Genomic DNA, 22972 nt, shown 5'->3' with positions numbered 1-22972 from the left:
CCCGCTCCTCTTCCCCCCACCGCTTATCCCTCTCCCCCACCTCGCTCTATCCTCTTCCCCCTCGCTCTATCCCTCTTCCCCCTCGCTCTTTCCTCTCCCCGTCGCTCTATCCCTCTTCCCCCCCTCGCTCTATCCCTCTTCCCCCCGCTCTTTCCCTCTCCCCCTCGCTCTATCCCTCTTCCCCCTCGCTCTATCCCTCTTCCCCTCGCTCTATCCTCTTCCCCCTCGCTCTATCCCTCTTCCCCCCTCGCTCTATCCCTCTACCCCCCTCGCTCTATCCCTCTCCCCGTCGCTCTATCCCTCTTCTCCCCCCTCGCTCTATCCCTCTACCCCCTCGCTCTATCCCTCTCCCCTCGCTCTATCCCTCTCCCCCACTCCCTATCCTCTCCCCACTCGCTCTATCCCTCTCCCCCACTCGCTCTATCCCTCTCCCCCACTCGCTCTATCCCTCCCCACCCACTCGCTCTATCCCTCTCCCCCTCGCTCTATCCCTCTCCCCCCACTCGCTCTATCCCTCTCCCCCTCGCTCTTTCCCTCTCCTCGCTCTATCCCTCTCCCCCTCGCTCTATCCCTCTCCCCCTCGCTCTATCCCTCTCCCCACTCGCTCTATCCCTCTCCCCCCTCGCTCTATCCCTCTATCCCTCTTCCCCCTCTCGCTCTATCCCTCTACCCCCTCGCTCTATCCCTCTCCCCCACTCGCTCTATCCCTCTCCCCCACTCGCCTCTATCCCCTCGCTCTCCCCACTCGCTCTATCCCTCTCCCCCACTCGCTCTAGCCCTCTCCCCCACTCGCTCTATCCCTCTCCCCCACTCGCTCTATCCCGCTCCCTCTCTCCCCCTCGCTCCATCCCTCTCCCCCCTCGCTCTATCCCTCTTCTCCCCTCGCTCCATCCCTCTCCCCCTCGCTCTATCCCTCTTCCCCCTCGCTCTATCCCTCTCCCCCTCGCTCTATCCCTCTCCCCCTCGCTCTATCCCTCTCCCCCTCGCTCTATCCCTCTTCCCCTCTCTCGCTCTATCCCTCTCCCCCTCGCTCTATCCCTCTCCCCCCTCGCTCTATCCCTCTTCCCCCTCGCTCTATCCCTCTTCTCCCCTCGCTCTATCCCCCTCCTCTTCCCTCCCCTCGCTCCATCCCTCTCCCCCTCGCTCTATCCCGCTCCCTCTTCTCCCCCTCGCTCTATCCCTCTTCCCCCTCGCTCTATCCCTCTCCCCCTCGCTCTATCCTCTTCCCCTCGCTCTATCCCTCTCCCCCTCGCTCTATCCCTCTCCCCCTCGCTCTATCCCTCTCCCCCTCGCTCTATCCCTCTTCCCCTCGCTCCCCCTCTATCCTCTCCCCCTCGCTCTATCCCGCTCCCTCTTCTCCCCTCGCTCCATCCCTCTCCCCCTCGCTCTATCCCCCGCTACCCTCTTCTCCCCTCGCTCTATCCCTCTTCCCCCTCGCTCTATCCCTCTCCCCCTCGCTCTATCCTCTTCCCCCTCGCTCTATCCCTCTCCCCCTCGCTCTATCCTCGCTCTCTCCCCCTCCCTCTATCCCTCTCCCCCTCGCTCTATCCCGCTCCTCTTCTCCCCTCGCTCCATCCCTCTCCCCCTCGCTCTATCCCTCTCCCTCTTCTCCCCGCTCTATCCCGCTCCCTCTTCTCCCCTCGCTCTACCCCTCTTCCCCCCTCGCTCCATCCCTCTCCCCCTCGCTCTATCCCCCCTCTCCTCGCTCTATCCCGCTCCCTCCCTTCTCCCCTCGCTCTATCCCTCTTCCTCGCTCCATCCCTCTCCCCCTCGCTCTATCCCTCTCCCTCTTCTCCCCTCGCTCTATCCCTCTTCCCCTCGCTCGCTCTATCCCTCTCCCCCTCGCTCTATCCCGCTCCTCTTCTCTCCCCTCGCTCCATCCCTCTCCCCCTCGCTCTATCCCTCTTCCCCCTCGCTCCATCCCTCTCCCCCCTCGCTCTCTATCCCGCTCCCTCTTCTCCCTCGCTCTTTCCCTCTCCCCCCTCGCTCTATCCCTCTCCCCCTCGCTCTATCCCTCTTCTCCCTCGCTCCATCCTCTTCTCCCCTCGCTCCATCCCTCTTCCCCCTCGCTCCATCCCTCTTCTCCCCTCGCTCTATCCCTCTTCCCCCCTCGCTCCATCCCTCTCCCCCTCGCTCTATCCCTCTTCTCCCCTCGCTCCATCCCTCTCCCCTCGCTCTATCCCTCTTCCCCCTGCTCTATCCCTCTCCCCCTCGCTCTATCCCTCTCCTCTCTTCTCCCCCTCGCTCCATCCCTCTCCCCCTCGCTCTATCCCGCTCCCTCTTCCCTCCCCTCGCTCTTTCCCTCTCCCCCCTCGCTCTATCCCTCTCCCCCTCGCTCTATCCCTCTTCTCCCCTCGCTCCATCCCTCTCCCCTCGCTCTATCCCTCTTCCCCCTCGCTCTATCCCTCTTCCCCCTCGCTCTATCCCTCTCCCCCTCGCTCTATCCCTCTCCCCCCTCGCTCTATCCCTCTTCCCCCTCGCTCTATCCCTCTCCCCCTCGCTCTATCCCTCTCCCCCTCGCTCTATCCCTCTCCCCCTCGCTCTATCCCTCTCCCCCTCCTCTATCCCTCTCCCCCTCGCTCTATCCCTCTCCCCCTCGCTCTATCCCTCTCCCCCTCAGGCTCTATCCCTCCCCCCCCTCGCTCTATCCCTCTCCCCCTCGCTTCCTGGGATCCCTCTCCCCCCTGGTTAACGCGCTCTATCCCTCTCCCCCTCGCTCTATCCCTCTCCCCCTCAGCTGGTTAACGCTGGGACTATCCCTCTCCCCCTCGCTCTATCCTCTCTTCCCCCTTGTAGGTCAGGCTCGCTCTATCCCTCTCCCCCCCCCCTCGCTCTATCCCCTCTCCCCCCTCTCAGCTCTATCCCAGGGTCCCCTTGTCCCTGGTTAACGCTCTAGGGTCCCTTGTCCCCTCTCCCCTCTCGCTCTATCCCTCTCCCCTCGCTCTATCCCTCTTCCCCCTCGCTCTATCCCCTTGTCTCCCCCCCAGGGTCGCTCTATCCAGGGTCCCCTTGTAGGTCCCCCTCGCTCTATCCCTCTTCCCCCTCGCTCTATCCCTTCCCCCTCCTGGTCTCCCCCTCGCTCTATCCCTCTTCCCCCTCCCCCCTGCTGGTCTATCCTCTCCCCTCGGCTGGTATCCCTCTCCCCCTCGGCTGGTTAACTATCCCTTTCCCCTGGTTATCCTCTCCCCTTGCTCTATCCCTCTCCCCCCCTTGTAGGGCAGGCTGGTTATCCTGGGACCAGGGTCCCCTTGTAGGGCAGGCTGGTTAACCCTCTGGGACCAGGGTCCCCTTGTCAGGCTCGCCAGGTCCCTCTCCCCTGGTTAATGCTGGGACCAGGGTCCCCTTGGCAGGCTGGTTAACGCTGGGACCCTCCCCTTGTAGGTCAGGCTGGTTAACGCTGGGACCAGGGTCCCTCTTCCAGGCTGGTTAACTGGGACCAGGGTCCCTCTCCCCCTCGCTCTATCCCAGGCTGGTTAACTCCCCCCTCGCTGGTTAACGCCCAGGGTCCCCCAGGCTGGTTAACGCTGGGACCAGGGTCCCCTCCCCCTCGCTGGTTATCCTGGGACCAGGGTCCCCTTGTAGGGCTCGCTCTATCCTGGGACCAGGGTCCCCTCACTGGTTCCTGGGACCAGGGTCCCTCTTCCCCAGGGTCCCCTTGCTCTGGTCCCTGGGACTCTCTGAGGGAAGGGGGTGAATGGGGTCTGGGGGGGGGGGTTCAGGAGGGGTGGAGTCATGGGCGTCTTCCCTTCTGTACCTGGATGGCGTTATACAGAGAAACATGGGACACATTATGACATGATGTGGAGGGGTTAACCACAGACCCACCTGCTGTCCCCTCTACTGCTCATTCGGATCACTTTCTGCTGCTTGTAGGTCAGGCTGGTTAACGCTGGGACCAGGGTCCCCTTGTAGGGCAGGCTGGTTAACGCTGGGACCAGGGTCCCCTTGTAGGGCAGGCTGGTTAACGCTGGGACCAGGGTCCCCTTGTCAGGCTGGTTAACGCTGGGACCAGGGTCCCCTCGTCAGGCTGGTTAACGCTGGGACCAGGGTCCCCTTGTAGGGCAGGCTGGTTAACGCTGGGACCAGGGTCCCCTTGTCAGGCTGGTTAACGCTGGGACCAGGGTCCCCTTGTAGGGGACAGGCTGGTTAACGCTGGGACCAGGGTCCCCTTGTAGGGCAGGCTGGTTAATGCTGGGACCAGGGTCCCCTTGTAGGTCAGGCTGGTTAACGCTGGGACCAGGGTCCCCTTGGCAGGCTGGTTAACACTGGGACCAGGGTCCCCTTGGCAGGCTGGTTAACGCTGGGACCAGGGTCCTCTTGTAGGGCAGGCTGGTTAACGCTGGGACCAGGGTCCCCTTGTAGGGCAGGCTGGTTAACGCTGGGACCAGGGTCCCCTTGTCAGGCTGGTTAACGCTGGGACCAGGGTCCCCTCGTCAGGCTGGTTAACGCTGGGACCAGGGTCCCCTTGTAGGGCAGGCTGGTTACCAGGGTCCCCTTGTCAGCTGGGACCCAGGGTCCCCTTGTCAGGCTGGTTAACGCTGGGACCAGGGTCCCCTTGTAGGGCAGGCTGGTTACCAGGGTCCCCTTGTACGCTGGGACCAGGGTCCCCTTGTAGGTCAGGCTGGTTAATGCTGGGACCAGGGTCCCTATGTCAGGCTGGTTAACGCTGGGACCAGGGTCCCCTTGGCAGGCTGGTTAATGCTGGGACCAGGGTCCCCTTGTAGGGCTGGTTAACCCTGGGACCAGGATCCCCTTGTAGGGCTGGTTAATGCTGGGACCAGGATCCCCTTGTACGTCAGGCTGGTTAATGCTGGGACCAGGGTCCCCTTTGCAGGCTGGTTAACGCTGGGACCAGGGTCCCCTTGACAGGCTGGTTAACGCTGGGACCAGGGTCCTCTTGTAGGGCAGGCTGGTTAACGCTGGGACCAGGGTCCCCTTGTAGGGCAGGCTGGTTAACGCTGGGACCAGGGTCCCCTTGTCAGGCTGGTTAACGCTGGGACCAGAGTCCCCTTGTCAGGCTGGTTAACGCTGGGACCAGGGTCCCCTTGGCAGGCTGGTTAACGCTGGGACCAGGATCCCCTTGGCAGGCTGGTTAACGCTGGGACCAGGGTCCCCTTGTAGGTCAGGCTGGTTAACGCTGGGACCAGGGTCCCCTTGGCAGGCTGGTTAACGCTGGGACCAGGGTCCCCTTGTCAGGCTGGTTAACGCTGGGACCAGGGTCCCCTCGTCAGGCTGGTTAACGCTGGGACCAGGGTCCCCTTGGCAGGCTGGTTAACGCTGGGACCAGGGTCCCCTTGTAGGGCTGGTTAACGCTGGGACCAGGGTCCCCTTGTAGGGCAGGCTGGTTAACGCTGGGACCAGGGTCCCCTTGTCAGGCTGGTTAACGCTGGGACCAGGGTCCCCTTGTAGGTCAGGCTGGTTAACGCTGGGACCAGGGTCCCCTTTGCAGGCTGGTTAACGCTGGGACCAGGGTCCCCTTGTAGGGCAGGCTGGTTAACGCTGGGACCAGGGTCCCCTTGTAGGGCAGGCTGGTTAACGCTGGGACCAGGGTCCCCTTGTCAGGCTGGTTAATGCTGGGACCAGGGTCCCCTTGTAGGGCAGGCTGGTTAACGCTGGGACCAGGGTCCCCTTGGCAGGCTGGTTAACGCTGGGACCAGGGTCCCCTTGTAGGGCAGGCTGGTTAACGCTGGGACCAGGGTCCCCTTGTCAGGCTGGTTAACGCTGGGACCAGGGTCCCCTTGGCAGGCTGGTTAATGCTGGGACCAGGGTCCCCTTGGCAGGCTGGTTAACGCTGGGACCAGGGTCCCCTTGGCTGGTTAAGGGGACAGGCTGGTTGGTTAACGCTGGGACCAGGGTCCCCTTCTCAGGCTGGTTAACGCTGGGACCAGGGTCCCCTTGTAGGGCTGGGACCAGGGTTAACGCTGGGACCAGGGTCCCAGGGCTGGTTAAAGCTGGGACCAGGGTCCCCTTGCTGGTTAACGCTGGGACCAGGGTCCCCTCGTCAGGCTGGTTAACGCTGGGACCAGGGTCCCCTTGGCAGGCTGGTTAACGCTGGGACCAGGGTCCCCTTGGCATGCTGGTTAACGCTGGGACCAGGGTCCCCTTGTAGGGCTGGTTAACGCTGGGACCAGGGTCCCCTTGTAGGGCAGGCTGGTTAAAGCTGGGACCAGGGTCCCCTTGTCAGGCTGGTTAACGCTGGGACCAGCGTCCCCTTGGCAGGCTGGTTAACGCTTGGACCAGGGTCCCCTTGCAGGGCTGGTTAACGCTGGGACCAGGGTCCCCTTGTAGGGCTGGTTAACGCTGGGACCAGGGTCCCCTTGGCAGGCTGGTTAACGCTGGGACCAGGGTCCCCTCGTCAGGCTGGTTAACGCTGGGACCAGGGTCCCCTTGGAGGGCTGGTTAACGCTGGGACCAGGGTCCCCTTGTAGGGCTGGTTAACGCTGGGACCAGGGTCCCCTTGTAGGGCAGGCTGGTTAACGCTGGGACCAGGGTCCCCTTGTCAGGCTGGTTAACGCTGGGACCAGGGTCCCCTTGTAGGTCAGGCTGGTTAACGCTGGGACCAGGGTCCCCTTGTAGGGCAGGCTGGTTAACGCTGGGACCAGGGTCCCCTTGTAGGTCAGGCTGGTTAACGCTGGGACCAGGGTCCCCTTGTAGGGCAGGCTGGTTAACGCTGGGACCAGGGTCCCCTTGTCAGGCTGGTTAACGCTGGGACCAGGGTCCCCTTGGCAGGCTGGTTAACGCTGGGACCAGGGTCCCCTTGGCAGGCTGGTTAACGCTGGGACCAGGGTCCCCTTGGCAGGCTGGTTAACGCTGGGACCAGGGTCCCCAGGGTCTGGCAGGCTGGTTAACGCTGGGACCAGGGTCCCCTTGTAGGGCAGGCTGGTTAACGCTGGGACCAGGGTCCCCTTGTCAGGCTGGTTAACGCTGGGACCAGGGTCCCCTTGTAGGGCTGGTTAACGCTGGGACCAGGGTCCCCTTGTAGGGCAGGCTGGTTAATGCTGGGACCAGGGTCCCCTGGTAGGGCAGGCTGGTTAATGCTGGGACCAGGGTCCCCTTGTAGGGCAGGCTGGTTAATGCTGGGACCAGGGTCCCCTTGTAGGGCTGGTTAACGCTGGGACCAGGGTCCTCTTGTAGGGCTGGTTAACGCTGGGACCAGGGTCCTCTTGTAGGGCAGGCTGGTTAACGCACATTCACACGGCTGTCAGGGAGGCCGGTCTACATCTACATTCCCAATTTCCCTCAAAGGTTACATTTCTCTCGTCCTCTTTCTTTTGACCTCAATTCTTCTTTCTCTCTCGCTTTTCCTCTCTCTCTCTCTCAGCCTTAATCTTGTGAGTTGGGTCCTCTCTCTCTAGCATGTGCCCCACCTATCTATAATAATCAATCTTTGTTCCCCATCCCTCTCTCTCTCTCTCTCTCTCTCTCTCTCTCTCTCTCTCTCTCTCTCTCTCTCTCTCTCTCTCTCTCTCTCTCTCTCTCTTTCTCTCTCTCTTGCTCTCTCTCTCTCTCTCTCTCTTTCTCTCTCTTTCTCTCTCTTTCTTCTCTCTTTCTCTCTTTCTCTTTCTCTCTCTCTCTCTCTCCATCCCTCTCTCCCCCCCTTCTCTCTCTTTTTCTCCTTCCTTCTTTTTCTCCCCCCTATCCTTTCTCTCTTTCAGATGGTTCTGTCTGTCCTAGACCAGAGGGTGTCTATGCACTACAGTGAACCTAAACCACGGGCCAACGAGGACTGGCTCTGTAACAAGGTACAAGGGCCTCACCACGTGTATTGCGTGCATTCGTTTGTGTGTGTAGCTTGGTACTGACCATCTCTGTTGCTGTTCTAACAGTGTGGGGTTCAGAACTTCAAGAGGAGAGAGAAGTGCTTCAAGTGTGGTGTTCCCAAATCAGGTAAATATATATTGTAGTTTAGCTAAATTACACACAGCTGGGGTTAGTTTAAAACAGGCCTGGGTTCAAATACTACTTGAAATCATTTAAAATACGGAAATGCACAGCAAATTGTTCAGTGTTACCTGGTGTAACAGTGGTGATTCAGGTGTTAAATTAACAGTCATTGGTGTAAAACAACCCCAGGGTTGGTGTTAATATCCAATGTTGAACCAAAACCACGCCCATCATTTTCATATTTCCCAGCATGCTCTATTGCAGGTAGATTTTTTTATTTTATTGTTTCAATATCTATGTTTTTGCATGTGCATGAATTAATCTTATGCTACTGAAATAAAATAAAAATAAATCTAAAAAAATTAAACATGTTGCACCCGTTACTGAAATGGTAGTGGCTGGTTATAGTTATAGTAGTGGTAGTGACTGGTTATAGTAGTGGTAGTGACTGGTTATAGTTATAGTAGTGGTAGTGACTGGTTATAGTAGTGGTAGTGACTGGTTATAGTTATAGTAGTGGTAGTGACTGGTTATAGTAGTGGTAGTGACTGGTTATAGTAGTGGTAGTGACTGGTTATAGTTATAGTAGTGGTAATGACTGGTTATAGTAGTGGTAGTGACTGGTTATAGTAGTGGTAGTGACTTTATAGTTAGTGGTAGTAGTAGTGGTAGTGACTGGTTATAGTAGTGGTAGTGACTGGTTATAGTAGTGGTAGTGACTGGTTAGTGTGACTGGTTATAGTTATAGAGTGGTTATAGTTATAGTAGTGGTAGTGACTGTTATAGTTATAGTAGTAGTGACTGGTTATAGTAGTGGTAGTGACTGGTTATAGTAGTGGTAGTGACTGGTTATAGTTATAGTAGTGGTAGTGACTGGTTATAGTAGTGGTGGTGACTGGTTATAGTTGTGGTAGTGACTGGTTATAGTTATAGTAGTGGTAGTGACTGGTTATAGTAGTGGTAGTGACTGGTTATAGTAGTGGTAGTGACTGGTTATAGTTATAGTAGTGGTAGTGACTGGTTATAGTTATAGTAGTGGTAGTGACTGGTTATAGTAGTGGTAGTGACTGGTTATAGTAGTGGTAGTGACTGGTTATAGTTATAGTAGTGGTAGTGACTGGTTATAGTTATAGTAGTGGTAGTGACTGGTTATAGTAGTGGTAGTGACTGGTTATAGTTATAGTAGTGGTAGTGACTGGTTATAGTAGTGGTAGTGACTGGTTATAGTAGTGGTAGTGACTGGTTATAGTAGTGGTAGTGACTGGTTATAGTTATATAGTAGTGGTAGTGACTGGTTATAGTAGTGGTAGTGACTGGTTATAGTAGTAGTGGTAGTGACTGGTTATAGTAGTGGTAGTGACTGGTTATAGTAGTGGTAGTGACTGGTTATAGTTATAGTAGTGGTAGTGACTGGTTATAGTAGTGGTAGTGACTGGTTATAGTTATAGTAGTGGTAGTGACTGGTTATAGTAGTGGTAGTGACTGGTTATAGTAGTGGTAGTGACTGGTTATTGTAGTGGTAGTGACTGGTTATAGTAGTGGTAGTGACTGGTTAGTGTGACTGGTTATAGTTATAGTAGTGGTAGTGACTGGTTATAGTAGTGGTAGTGACTGGTTATAGTAGTGGTAATGACTGGTTATAGTAGTGGTAGTGACTGGTTATAGTTATAGTAGTGGTAGTGACTGGTTATAGTAGTGGTAGTGACTGGTTATAGTTATAGTAGTGGTAGTGACTGGTTATAGTAGTGGTAGTGACTGGTTATAGTAGTGGTAGTGACTGGTTATAGTAATGGTAGTGACTGGTTAGTGACTGGTTATAGTAGTGGTAGTGACTGGTTATAGTAGTGGTAGTGACTGGTTATAGTAGTGGTAGTGACTGGTTATAGTTATAGTAGTGGTAGTGACTGGTTTTAGTAGTGGTAGTGATTGGTTATAGTTATAGTAGTGGTAGTGTCTACAGTAGTAATGGTAGTGACTGGTTATAGTAGTGGTAGTGACTGGTTATAGTAGTGGTAGTGACTGGTTATAGTAGTGGTAGTGACTGGTTATAGTTATAGTAGTGGTAGTGACTGGTTATAGTAGTGGTAGTGACTGGTTATAGTAGTGGTAGTGACTGGTTATAGTAGTGGTAGTGACTGGTTATAGTAGTGGTAGTGACTGGTTATAGTTATAGTAGTGGTAGTGACTGGTTATAGTAGTGGTAGTGACTGGTTATAGTAGTGGTAGTGACTGGTTATAGTAGTGGTAGTGACTGGTTATAGTTATAGTAGTGGTAGTGACTGGTTATAGTTAGTGACTGGTATAGTGTGGTAGTGACTGGTTATAGTAGTGGTAGTGGTAGTGACTGGTTATAGTAGTGGTAGTGACTGGTTATAGTTATAGTAGTGGTAGTGACTGGTTATAGTAGTGGTAGTGACTGGTTATAGTAGTGGTAGTGACTGGTTATAGTAGTGGTAGTGACTGGTTATAGTAGTGGTAGTGACTGGTTATAGTGACTGGTTATAGTTATAGTAGTGGTAGTGACTGGTTATAGTAGTGGTAGTGACTGGTTATAGTAGTGGTAATGACTGGTTATAGTAATGGTAGTGACTGGTTATAGTTATAGTTGTGGTAGTGACTGGTTATAGTTATAGTAGTGGTAGTGACTGGTTATAGTTATAGTAGTGGTAATGACTGGTTATAGTAATGGTAGTGACTGGTTATAGTTATAGTAGTGGTAATGACTGGTTATAGTAGTGGTAATGACTGGTTATAGTAGTGGTAGTGACTGGTTATAGTTATAGTAGTGGTAGTGACTGGTTATAGTAGTGGTAGTGACTGGTTATAGTTATAGTAGTGGTAATGACTGGTTATAGTAGTGGTAGTGACTGGTTATAGTAGTGGTAGTGACTGGTTATAGTTATAGTAGTGGTAATGACTGGTTATAGTAATGGTAGTGACTGGTTATAGTTATAGTAGTGGTAATGACTGGTTATAGTAGTGGTAGTGACTGGTTATAGTAGTGGTAGTGACTGGTTATAGTTATAGTAGTGGTAATGACTGGTTATAGTAGTGGTAGTGACTGGTTATAGTTATGGTTAGTAGTGGTATAGTGACTGGTTATAGTAGTGGTAGTGACTGGTTATAGTAGTGGTAGTGACTGGTTATAGTTATAGTAGTGGTAGTGACTGGTTATAGTAGTGGTAGTGACTGGTTATAGTAGTTATAGTTATAGTTATAGTAGTGGTAGTGACTGGTTATAGTAGTGGTAGTGACTGGTTATAGTTATAGTAGTGGTAGTGACTGGTTATAGTAGTGGTAGTGACTGGTTATAGTAGTGGTAGTGACTGGTTATAGTTATAGTAGTGGTAGTGACTGGTTATAGTAGTGGTAGTGACTGGTTATAGTTATAGTAGTGGTAGTGACTGGTTATAGTAGTGGTAGTGACTGGTTATAGTTATAGTAGTGGTAGTGACTGGTTATAGTAGTGGTAGTGACTGGTTATAGTAGTGGTAGTGACTGGTTATAGTAGTGGTATGACTGTTAGTAGGTAGTGACTGGTTATAGTAATGGTAGTGACTGGTTATAGTTATAGTAGTGGTAGTGACTGGTTATAGTAGTGGTAGTGACTGGTTATAGTAGTGGTAGTGACTGGTTATAGTTATAGTAGTGGTAGTGACTGGTTATAGTTATGAGTGGTAGTGACTGGTTATAGTTATAGTAGTGGTAATGACTGGTTATAGTAGTGGTAGTGACTGGTTATAGTAGTGGTAGTGACTGGTTATAGTTATAGTAGTGGTAATGACTGGTTATAGTAATGGTAGTGACTGGTTATAGTTATAGTAGTGGTAGTGACTGGTTATAGTTATAGTAGGTAGTGACTGGTTATAGTAGTGGTAGTGACTGGTTATAGTAGTGGTAGTGACTGGTTATAGTTATAGTAGTGGTAATGACTGGTTATAGTAGTGGTAGTGACTGGTTATAGTTATAGTAGTGGTAATGACTGGTTATAGTAGTGGTAGTGACTGGTTATAGTAGTGGTAGTGACTGGTTATAGTTATAGTAGTGGTAGTGACTGGTTATAGTAGTGGTAGTGACTGGTTATAGTAGTGGTAGTGACTGGTTATAGTAGTGGTAGTGACTGGTTATAGTTATAGTAGTGGTAGTGACTGGTTATAGTAGTGGTAGTGACTGGTTATAGTTATAGTAGTGGTAGTGACTGGTTATAGTTATAGTAGTGGTAGTGACTGGTTATAGTAGTGGTAGTGACTGGTTATAGTAGTGGTAGTGACTGGTTATAGTAGTGGTAGTGACTGGTTATAGTTATAGTAGTAGTGACTGGTTATAGTAGTGGTAGTGACTGGTTATAGTAGTGGTAGTGACTGGTTATAGTAGTAGTAGTGACTGGTTATGGTTATAGTAGTGGTAGTGACTGGTTATAGTAGTGGTAGTGACTGGTTATAGTAGTGGTAGTGACTGGTTATAGTAGTAGTACTGGTTATGACTGGTTATAGTAGTGGTATAGTAGTGGTAGTGACTGGTTATAGTAATGGTAATGACTGGTTATAGTTATAGTAATGGTAGTGACTGGTTATAGTTATAGTTGTGGTAGTGACTGGTTATAGTAGTGGTAGTGACTGGTTATAGTTATAGTAGTGGTAGTGACTGGTTATAGTTATAGTAGTGGTAGTTCCAGTTGAAGTCCTTTAGGCGTTGGCAACAGGTGGCCTGGAAGACAAACGTTTTCATGAAAAATAGTCATCGATTTTGGAGGAGGGAGTGGGTTTAGTGTCCCCGGTAGTGACTGGTTATAGTTATAGTAGTGGTAGTGACTGGTTATAGTAGTGGTAGTGACTGGTTATAGTTATAGTAGTGGTAGTGACTGGTTATAGTAGTGGTAGTGACTGGTTATAGTTATAGTAGTGGTAGTGACTGGTTATAGTAGTGGTAGTGACTGGTTATAGTAGTGGTAGTGACTGGTTATAGTTATGAGTTATAGTAGTGGTAGTGACTGGTTATAGTAGTGGTAGTGACTGGTTATAGTTATAGTAGTGGTAGTGACTGGTTATAGTAGACTGGTTATAGTAGTGGTAGTGACTGGTTATAGTAGTGGTAGTGACTGGTTATAGTTATAGTAGTGGTTGGTTATAGTTATAGTAGTGGTAGTGACTGGTTATAGTAGTGGTAGTGACTTGTTATAGTAGTGGTAGTGACTGGTTATAGTTGTGGTAGTGACTGGTTATAGTAGTGGTAGTGACTGGTTATAGTTATAGTAGTTGTAGTGACTGGTTATAGTAGTGGTAGTGACTGGTTATAGTTTGGTAGTGACTTGTTATAGTTACAGTAGTGGTAGTGACTGGTTATAGTAGTGGTAGTTTCTGGTTATAGTAGTGGTAGTGACTGGTTATAGTTATAGTATTGGTAGTGAGTGGTTATAGTTATAGTAGTGGTAGTGACTGGTTATAGTTGTGGTAGTGACTGGTTACTGCAATGGTTGTGACTGGTTATAGTTGTGGTAGTGACTGGTTATAGTTATAGTAATGGTAGTCACTGGTTAATGTTATAGTTATGGTAGTGACTGGTTATAGTAATGGTAGTGACTGGTTATAGTTATAGTAGTGGTAGTGACTGGTTATAGTAGTGGTAGTGACTGGTTATAGTAGTGGTAGTGACTGGTTATAGTAGTGGTAGTGACTGGTTATAGTTATAGTAGTGGTAGTGACTGTTATAGTAGTGGTAGTGACTGGTTACTGTAATGGTTGAGACTGATAGTTGTGGTAGTGACTGGTTACTGTAATGGTTGAGACTGGTTATAGTTGTGGTTGTGACTGGTTACTGTAATGGTTGAGACTGGTTATAGTTGTGGTAGTGTCTGGTTATAGTAGTGGTAGTGACTGGTTATAGTAGTGGTAGTGACTGGTTATAGTAGTGGTAGTGACTGGTTAAAGTTGTGGTAGTGGTAGTGTCTGGTTATGGTAGTGGTAGTGACTGGTTACTGTAATGGTTGAGACTGGTTATAGTTGTGGTAGTGACTGGTTATAGTTGTGGTAGTGACTGGTTACTGTAATGGTTGAGACTGGTTATAGTTGTGGTAGTGACTCGTTATAATTGTATTTATTTCCAAGTCATCTTATTTCTATAGAGCTGCTGTTTGACACAATCAGTATTTTAGTAGTTCTTCAAAGTAATAAGGCTTTATGCCTGCTGAATACCAATGATCACTTAGGTAATGTAAACTACAACTCACAGTTCAGGCTGGATGTGATTTATCTCGAGAGAAACTACAACTCCCTACTACATCACAGTTCAGGCTGGATGTGATTTATCTCTAGAGGAACTACAACTCCCTACTACATCACACCGTTCAGGCTGGATCTGATTTACATCTAAAGAAACTACAACTCCCTACTGCATCAAACCCTCCAGGCTGGATCTGATTTATCTCTAGAGAAACTACAACTCCCTACTGCATCAAACCCTCCAGGCTGGATCTGATTTATCTCTAGAGAAACTACAACTCCCTACTGCATCAAACCCTCCAGGCTGGATCTGATTTATCTCTAGATAAATAAATAATAAATACATTTGCAAAAATGTCTTAACCTGTTTTTGCTTTGTCATTATGGGATATTGTGTGTAGATTGATGCACATTTTCTTTGTAATCCATTTTAGAACAAGGCTGTAACGTAACAAAATGTTGAATATGTGAAAGGGTGTGAATAGTGTCCAAATGCTCTGTATCCTGTTGACCAGTCACTTTATCCCTACCTACATGTACATATTTATCTCAATTACCTCGTAATTACCCAAAACATCACTGCTCTAGAGGAGATCTGCATGGAGGAATGGGCCAAAATACCAGCAACAGTGTGTGAAAACCTTGTGAAGACTTACAGAAAACGTTTGACCTCTGTCATTGCCAAGAAAGGGTATATTCCAAAGTTTTGAGATAAACTTTTGTTATTGGACCAAATACTTATTTTCCACCATAATTTGCAAATAAATTCATTAAAAATCCTACAATGTGATTTTCTTCATTTTTTCTTCTCATTTTGTCTGTCATAGTTGAAGTGTACCTATGATGAAAATTACAGGCCTCTCTCATCTTTTTAAGTGGGAGAACTGACCAAATACTTTTTTGCCCCACTGTATCTCAATTATCTAGTAGTCCCTGCTCATCTATTTGGTACCCTGTGTTTTTATCGTTACTCAATGTGTATTCCTTGTGTTATTCTTTTTTAATTGTTAAAGTTAGATTTTTAGAAAATAAAAAAAAGTTAGACCCCCCCCACTTAGGATCTCACTTGGTGAAGGCCACAGGAGTGACAATGGAAGACTGCAATAGCCATGTCTCTATCACTAACAAATAAAGTCTTGGCTGGTAACTTTACAATTCACTCAAAAGACAAAGCATTCTGGGAAATATGCAAACGAGGCTTTACACTAAACAGTGTGTTAATTGAACACTGAAAAGCAGGGGTGTCTGGAAGGCCTTACTGAAAATGTGTTATATTTCTGCTGAAAAGTGTGGACCCCTATAGACACTCGTGTTAAATGTAACACCGTCGGTCTTGATTCGATTGAGCGAAATGTAACCAATAGAATTGTTGTAAAATGGCAAACCCTGTCCCCCCTAATGGGCTGCCTCCCGGCAGATATCTCACTCTATATCTTACCTCCAGAGGCAGAGCTGAAACTGCCCCAGCTGAGGGAGTTACCCCTGGGGGGGCATCAGATGGATGGTGCCCAGGGATTACTGCCCCTCCCTGCCCTTTACCAGCCTGCTGCTGCCACCTCTACTGCACTCACCAAGGCTGGGGCAACTAACACACAACAGCCTGAGGTGGCCAACGACAGTGAGTCTAACTCTCTCTATCTCACTCTCGATATATTTATTCAATCAATTCATTATCGGCATGGGACACATGTGTTCACAAAGCAAGTGAAATACATTTTAAATGGTTAAATTGAGATGTAGTATCATTGGCCTACACACAATACCCCATAATGTCAACGTGGAATAATTATCTGGGAGGCTCTCCAATGCCTCGCGAAGAAGGGCATCTATTGGTATATGGGTATAAATAAATTAAGAAACAGACATTTGAATATCCCTTTGAGCATGGTGAAGTTATTAATTACACTTTGGATGCTGTATCAGTAACTACAAAGCTTCCAATTGGCTCATTCATCCCCCTCCTCTCCCCTGTAACTATTCCCCAGGACGTTGCTGTGAAAGAGAATATGTTCTCAGTCAACTTACTTGGTAAAATAAATAAATAAAAATCTGCAGTCCTCATGCCTCCTTGCAGCATGCCTACGGTACGTTCACGCAGATGAGCAGGAACCCTGGGCATCTTTCTTTAGTGTTTTTCCGGAGTCAGTAGAAAGCCCTCTTTAGTGTCCTTAATTGACTAACGTCTGTAAGCTGTCAGTGTTTTAACGGCCGTTCCACAGGTCCATGTTCATTAATTAATTGTTTATGGTTCATTGAACAAGCATAGAAAACAGTGTTTAAACCTTTTACAATGATTTGGATTTTTACAGAGTATATCAATCGATAAATCTATCAATACATCAATCCATCAGTCAATACATACATCAACACATCTATCAATACATCAATCTATCAATACGTCAATCAATTAATCTATCAATGATTCAAGAAATACATACATCAATCAATACATACATCAATCAATACATACATACATCAATACATACATACATCAATCAATACATACATACATCAATCAATACATACATCAATCAATACCTACATACATCAATCAATACCTACATACATCAATCAATACCTACATACATCAATCAATACCTACATACATCAATCAATACCTACATACATCAATCAATACCTACATACATCAATCAATACATACATCCATCAATCAATACATACATCCATCAATCAATACATACATACATCAACACATCTAGCAATAACATCAATCAATACATAAATATGTCAATAAATACATCAATCAACCAATACATCTATAAATACATCAATCAACCAATACATCTATTAATACATCAATTCATCAATCTCTCCCACCTCCAGCTCTGATCCTGAGGTCCCCATACCTCCCTGGAGTCCATCCTGTCCACTCTGTCTCCTTCTAATGTTGTCTCTCTTCTCTCCAGCTCTGATCCTGAGGAACCTGGGTCCCCATACCTCCCTGGAGTCCATCCTGTCCACTCTGTCTCCCTTCGCTACTCTGTCTCCTTCTAATGTTCGACTGATCAAAGATAAGCAGACACAACTCAACCGGGGCTTCGCTTTCCTACAGCTGTCTACTATAGTGGTGAGGAGATACATACAGCTGTCTACTATAGTGGTGTGGTGAGGAGATACATACAGCTGTCTACTATAGTGGTGAGAAGATACCTACAGCTGTCTACTATAGTGCTGAGGAGATACATACAGCTGTAGTGGTGGGGAGATACCTACAGCTGTCTACTATAGTGGTGGGGAGATACCTACAGCTGTAGTGGTGGGGATATACCTACAGCTGTCTACTATAGTGGTGAGGAGATACCAACAACTCTACTATAGTGGTGAGGAGATACCAACAACTCTACTATAGTGGTGAGGAGATACCTATAGCTGTAGTTGTGGGGAGATACCTACAGCTGTCTACTATAGTGGTGAGGAGATACCTACAGCTGTCTACTATAGTGGTGAGGAGATACCTACAGATGTCTACTATAGTGGTGAGGAGATACCTACAGCTGTAGTGGTGGGGAGATACCTACAGCTGTCTACTATAGTGGTGGGGAGATACCTACAGCTGTAGTGGTGGGGATATACCTACAGCTGTCTACTATAGTGGTGAGGAGATACCAACAACTCTACTATAGTGGTGAGGAGATACCAACAACTCTACTATAGTGGTGAGGAGATACCTATAGCTGTAGTTGTGGGGAGATACCTACAGCTGTCTACTATAGTGGTGAGGAGATACCTACAGCTGTAGTGGTGGGGAGGTACCTACAGCTGTCTACTATAGTGGTGAGGAGATACCTACAGATGTCTACTATAGTGGTGAGGAGATACCTACAGCTGTCTACTATAGTGGTGAGGAGATACCTACAGATGTCTACTATAGTGGTGAGGGAGATACCTACAGCTGTAGTGGTGGGGAGATACCTACAGCTGTCTACTATAGTGGTGAGGAGATACCTACAGCTGTAGTGGTGGGGAGATACCTACAGCTGTCTACTATAGTGGTGAGGAGATACCTACAGATACCTACAGCTGTCTACTATAGTGGTGAGGAGATACCTACAGCTGTAGTGGTGGGGAGGTACCTACAGCTGTCTACTATAGTGGTGAGGAGATACCTACAGATGTCTACTATAGTGGTGAGGAGATACCTACAGCTGTAGTGGTGGGGAGGTACCTACAGCTGTCTACTATAGTGGTGAGGAGATACCTACAGATGTCTACTATAGTGGTGAGGAGATACCTACAGCTGTCTACTATAGTGGTGAGGAGATACCTACAGCTGTAGTGGTGGGGAGGTACCTACAGCTGTCTACTATAGTGGTGAGATACCTACAGCTGTAGTGGTGGGGAGATACCTACAGCTGTCTACTATAGTGGTGAGGAGATACCTACAGCTGTAGTGGTGGGGAGATACCTACTATAGTGGTGAGGAGATACCTAGTCTACTATAGTGCTGAGGAGATACATACAGCTGTCTACTATAGTGGTGAGGAGATACCTACAGCTGTCTACTATAGTGGTGGGGAGATACCTACAGCTGTCTACTGTAGTGGTTTTGAGATACCTACAGCTGTAGTGGTGGGGAGATACCTACAGCTGTCTACTATAGTGGTGAGGAGATACCTACAGCTGTCTACTATAGTGGTGAGGAGATACCTACAGCTGTCTACTATAGTGGTGAGGAGATACCTACAGCTGTAGTGGTGAGGAGATACCTACAGCTGTCTACTATAGTGGTGAGGAGATACCTACAGCTGTAGTGGTGGGGAGATACCTACAGCTGTCTACTATAGTGGTGAGGAGATACCTACAGATGTCTACTATAGTGGTGAGGAGATACCTACAGATGTCTACTATAGTGCTGAGGAGATACATACAGCTGTCTACTATAGTGGTGAGGAGATACCTACAGCTGTCTACTATAGTGGTGGGGCGATACCTACAGCTGTCTACTGTAGTGGTGGGGAGATACCTACAGCTGTAGTGGTGGGGAGATACATACAGCTGTAGTGGTGGGGAGATACATACAGCTGTAGTGGTGGGGAGATACCTACAGCTGTCTACTGTAGTGGTTTTGAGATACCTACAGCTGTAGTGGTGGGGAGATACATACAGCTGTACTGTAGTGGTGGGGAGATACCTACAGCTGTCTACTGTAGTGGTGGGGAGATACCTACAGCTGTAGTGGTGGGGAGATACCTACAGCTGTAGTGGTGGGGAGATACTACTGTAGTGGTGGGGAGATACCTACAGCTGTAGTAGTGGTGGGGAGATACATACAGCTGTAGTAGTGGGGAGATACCTATGTAGTGGTGGGGAGATACCTACAGCTGTCTACTATAGTGGTGGGGAGATACCTACAGCTGTCTACTGTAGTGGTGGGGAGATACCTACAGCTGTCTACTGTAGTGGTGGGGAGATACCTACAGCTGTAGTGGTGAGGAGATACCTACAGCTGTCTACTATAGTGGTGAGGAGATACCTACAGCTGTAGTGGTGGGGAGATACCTACAGCTGTCTACTATAGTGGTGAGGAGATACCTACAGATGTCTACTATAGTGCTGAGGAGATACATACAGCTGTCTACTATAGTGGTGAGGAGATACCTACAGCTGTCTACTATAGTGGTGGGGCGATACCTACAGCTGTCTACTGTAGTGGTGGGGAGATACCTACAGCTGTAGTGGTGGGGAGATACATACAGCTGTAGTGGTGGGGAGATACATACAGCTGTAGTGGTGGGGAGATACCTACAGCTGTAGTGGTGGGGAGATACCTACAGCTGTCTACTATTTTGAGTGCTGTAGTGAGATACATACAGCTGTCCTACAGCTGTCTACTGTAGTGGTGGGGAGATACCTACAGCTGTAGTAGTGGGGCGATACCTACAGCTGTAGTGGTGGGGAGATACCTACAGCTGTAGTGGTGGGGAGATACCTACAGCTGTAGTGGTGGGGAGATACATACAGCTGTAGTAGTGGTGGGGAGATACCTACAGCTGTCTACTGTAGTGGTGGGGAGATACCTACAGCTGTAGTGGTGGGGAGATACAGCTGTCTACTATAGTGGTGGGGAGATACCTACAGCTGTCTACTGTAGTGGTGGGGAGATACCTACAGCTGTCTACTGTAGTGGTGGGGAGATACATACAGCTGAGTAGTGGGGAGACACCTACAGCTGTAGTGGTGGGGAGATACCTACAGCTGTCTACTGTAGTGGTGGGGAGATACCTACAGCTGTCTAGTAGTGGTGGGGAGATACCTACAGCTGTCTACTGTAGTGGTGGGGAGATACCTACAGCTGTCTACTATAGTGGTGGGGAGATACCTACAGCTGTAGAGGTGGGGAGATACCTACAGCTGTAGTGGTGGGGAGATACATACAGCTGTAGTAGTGGTGGGGAGATACCTACAGCTGTCTACTGTAGTGGTGGGGAGATACCTACAGCTGTAGTGGTGGGGAGATACATACAGCTGTAGTAGTGGGGAGATACCTACAGCTGTAGTGGTGGGGAGATACCTACAGCTGTCTACTGTAGTGGTTTTGAGATACCTACAGCTGTAGTGGTGGGGAGATACATACAGCTGTAGTGGTGGGGAGATACCTACAGCTGTCTACTGTAGTGGTGGGGAGATACCTACAGCTGTAGTAGTGGGGAGATACCTACAGCTGTAGTGGTGGGGAGATACCTACAGCTGTAGTGGTGGGGAGATACCTACAGCTGTAGTGGTGGGGAGATACATACAGCTGTAGTGGGTGGGGAGATACCTACAGCTGTCTACTGTAGTGGTGGGGAGATACCTACAGCTGTAGTGGTGGGGAGATACATACAGCTGTAGTGGGGGAGATACCTACAGCTGTAGTGGTGGGGAGATACCTACAGCTGTCTACTGTAGTGGTGGGGAGATACCTACAGCTGTCTACTGTAGTGGTGGGGAGATACATACAGCTGTAGTAGTGGGGAGACACCTACAGCTGTAGTGGTGGGAGATACCTACAGCTGTCTAGTGTGGTGGGGAGATACCTACAGCTGTCTACTGTGTGGTGGGGAGATACCTACAGCTGTCTACTGTAGTGGTGGGGAGATACCTACAGCTGTAGAGGTGGGGAGATACCTACAGCTGTAGTGGTGGGGAGATACATACAGCTGTAGTGGTGGGGAGATACCTACAGCTGTCTACTGTAGTGGTGGGGAGATACCTACAGCTGTAGTGGTGGGGAGATACATACAGCTGTAGTAGTGGGGAGATACCTACAGCTGTAGTGGTGGGGAGATACCTACAGCTGTCTACTGTAGTGGTGGGGAGATACCTACAGCTGTCTACTGTAGTGGTGGGGAGATACATACAGCTGTAGTAGTGGGGAGACACCTACAGCTGTAGTGGTGGGGAGATACCTACAGCTGTCTACTGTAGTGGTGGGGAGATACCTACAGCTGTCTACTGTAGTGGTGGGGAGATACCTACAGCTGTCTACTGTAGTGGTGGGGAGATACCTACAGCTGTAGTGTCTACTATGTAGTGGTGGGGAGATACCTACAGCTGTCTAGTAGTGGTGGGGAGATACCTACAGCTGTAGTGGTGGGGAGATACCTACAGCTGTCTACTGTAGTGGTGGGAGATACCTACAGCTGTAGTGGTGGGGAGATACCTACAGCTGTCTACTGTAGTGGTGGGGAGATACCTACAGCTGTCTACTGTAGTGGTGGGGAGATACCTACAGCTGTCTACTGTAGTGGTGGGGAGATACCTACAGCTGTAGTGGTGGGGAGATACCTACAGCTGTAGTGGTGGGGAGATACCTACAGCTGTCTACTGTAGTGGTGGGGAGATACCTACAGCTGTAGTGGTGGGGAGATACATACAGCTGTAGTGGTGGGGAGATACCTACAGCTGTAGTGGTGGGGAGATACATACAGCTGTAGTGGTGGGGAGATACATACAGCTGTCTACTGTAGTAATTGTTTGACACTGTGTTTGTGTGTCTGCGTTCGTCCGTGTGTTGCAGGAAGCATCTCAGCTGCTCCAGATCCTGCAGGCATTACAGCCAACTCTCTCTATAAACGGGAAGGCCATCTCTGTCGAGTTCGCCAAAGGATCCAAACGGTACACACAGAAACACAGAGACAGAAACACAGAGAGACAGAAACACAGAGAGACAGAAACACAGAGAGACAGAAACACAGAGAGACAGAAACACAGAGAGACAGAAACACAGAGAGACAGAGACAGAAACACAGAGAGACAGAAACACAGAGAGACAGAAACACAGAGAGACAGAAACACAGAGAGACAGAAACACAGAGAGACAGAAACACAGAGAGACAGAAACACAGAGAGACAGAAACACAGAGAGACAGAAACACAGAGAGACAGAAACACAGAGACAGAAACACAGAGAGACAGAAACACAGAGAGACAGAAACACAGAGAGACAGAAACACAGAGAGACAGAAACACAGAGACAGAAACACAGAGAGACAGAAACACAGAGAGACAGAAACACAGAGAGACAGAAACACAGAGACAGAAACACAGAGAGACAGAAACACAGAGACAGAAACACAGAGACACACAGAGAGAGACACACAGATACACAGAAACACAGAGAGACACACAGAGAGAGACACACAGATACACAAACAGAGACACAGAGACACACACAGAGAGAGACACAGAGACACAGATACACAAACAGAGACACAGAGAGAGACACAGAGACACAGATACACAAACAGAGACACAGACACACCACTGCCTGAACTAAGACATATTTAGGGCCTGTTTCCCCAGACACAGTTGAAGCCTCAGTTCTCCATTGAGTTTGTAGTCCAGGACTTATGTTTAATCGTTAGTCT

General features: G+C 49.0%; 1 protein-coding gene and 1 long non-coding RNA gene across 3 annotated transcripts in view; one reads left to right on the top strand and one right to left on the bottom strand.

Moving 5' to 3' along the window:
• The window catches only part of LOC112242496 (RNA-binding protein 10), a 63917-nt gene that overhangs the window by 15226 nt on the left and 25719 nt on the right, over positions 1-22972 (top strand). Inside the window, 5 exon segments of the mRNA XM_042304335.1 lie at positions 7656-7742; positions 7827-7887; positions 15547-15720; positions 17030-17190; positions 22123-22220. Of these exon segments, the coding sequence (XP_042160269.1) occupies positions 7656-7742; positions 7827-7887; positions 15547-15720; positions 17030-17190; positions 22123-22220 (581 nt within the window).
• LOC121840488 lies at positions 17327-18899 on the bottom strand. 2 transcript variants are annotated; one of them, XR_006079673.1, is made up of 6 exons: positions 18889-18899; positions 18470-18528; positions 18138-18354; positions 18036-18068; positions 17851-17975; positions 17327-17545 (listed from the first exon to the last, which is right to left on the bottom strand). It is a non-coding gene; the product is annotated as an uncharacterized LOC121840488 (long non-coding RNA). The 2 variants fall into 2 exon arrangements; XR_006079672.1 differs by having other exon boundaries at positions 17498-17611; positions 17877-17975.

This window comes from Oncorhynchus tshawytscha, linkage group LG22 (genome assembly GCF_018296145.1).
Source record: "Oncorhynchus tshawytscha isolate Ot180627B linkage group LG22, Otsh_v2.0, whole genome shotgun sequence".
NCBI lineage: Eukaryota > Metazoa > Chordata > Actinopteri > Salmoniformes > Salmonidae > Oncorhynchus > Oncorhynchus tshawytscha.
The sequence above is the reverse complement of the archived record's forward strand: the minus strand, read 5'-3'. Positions and strand labels throughout refer to the sequence as shown.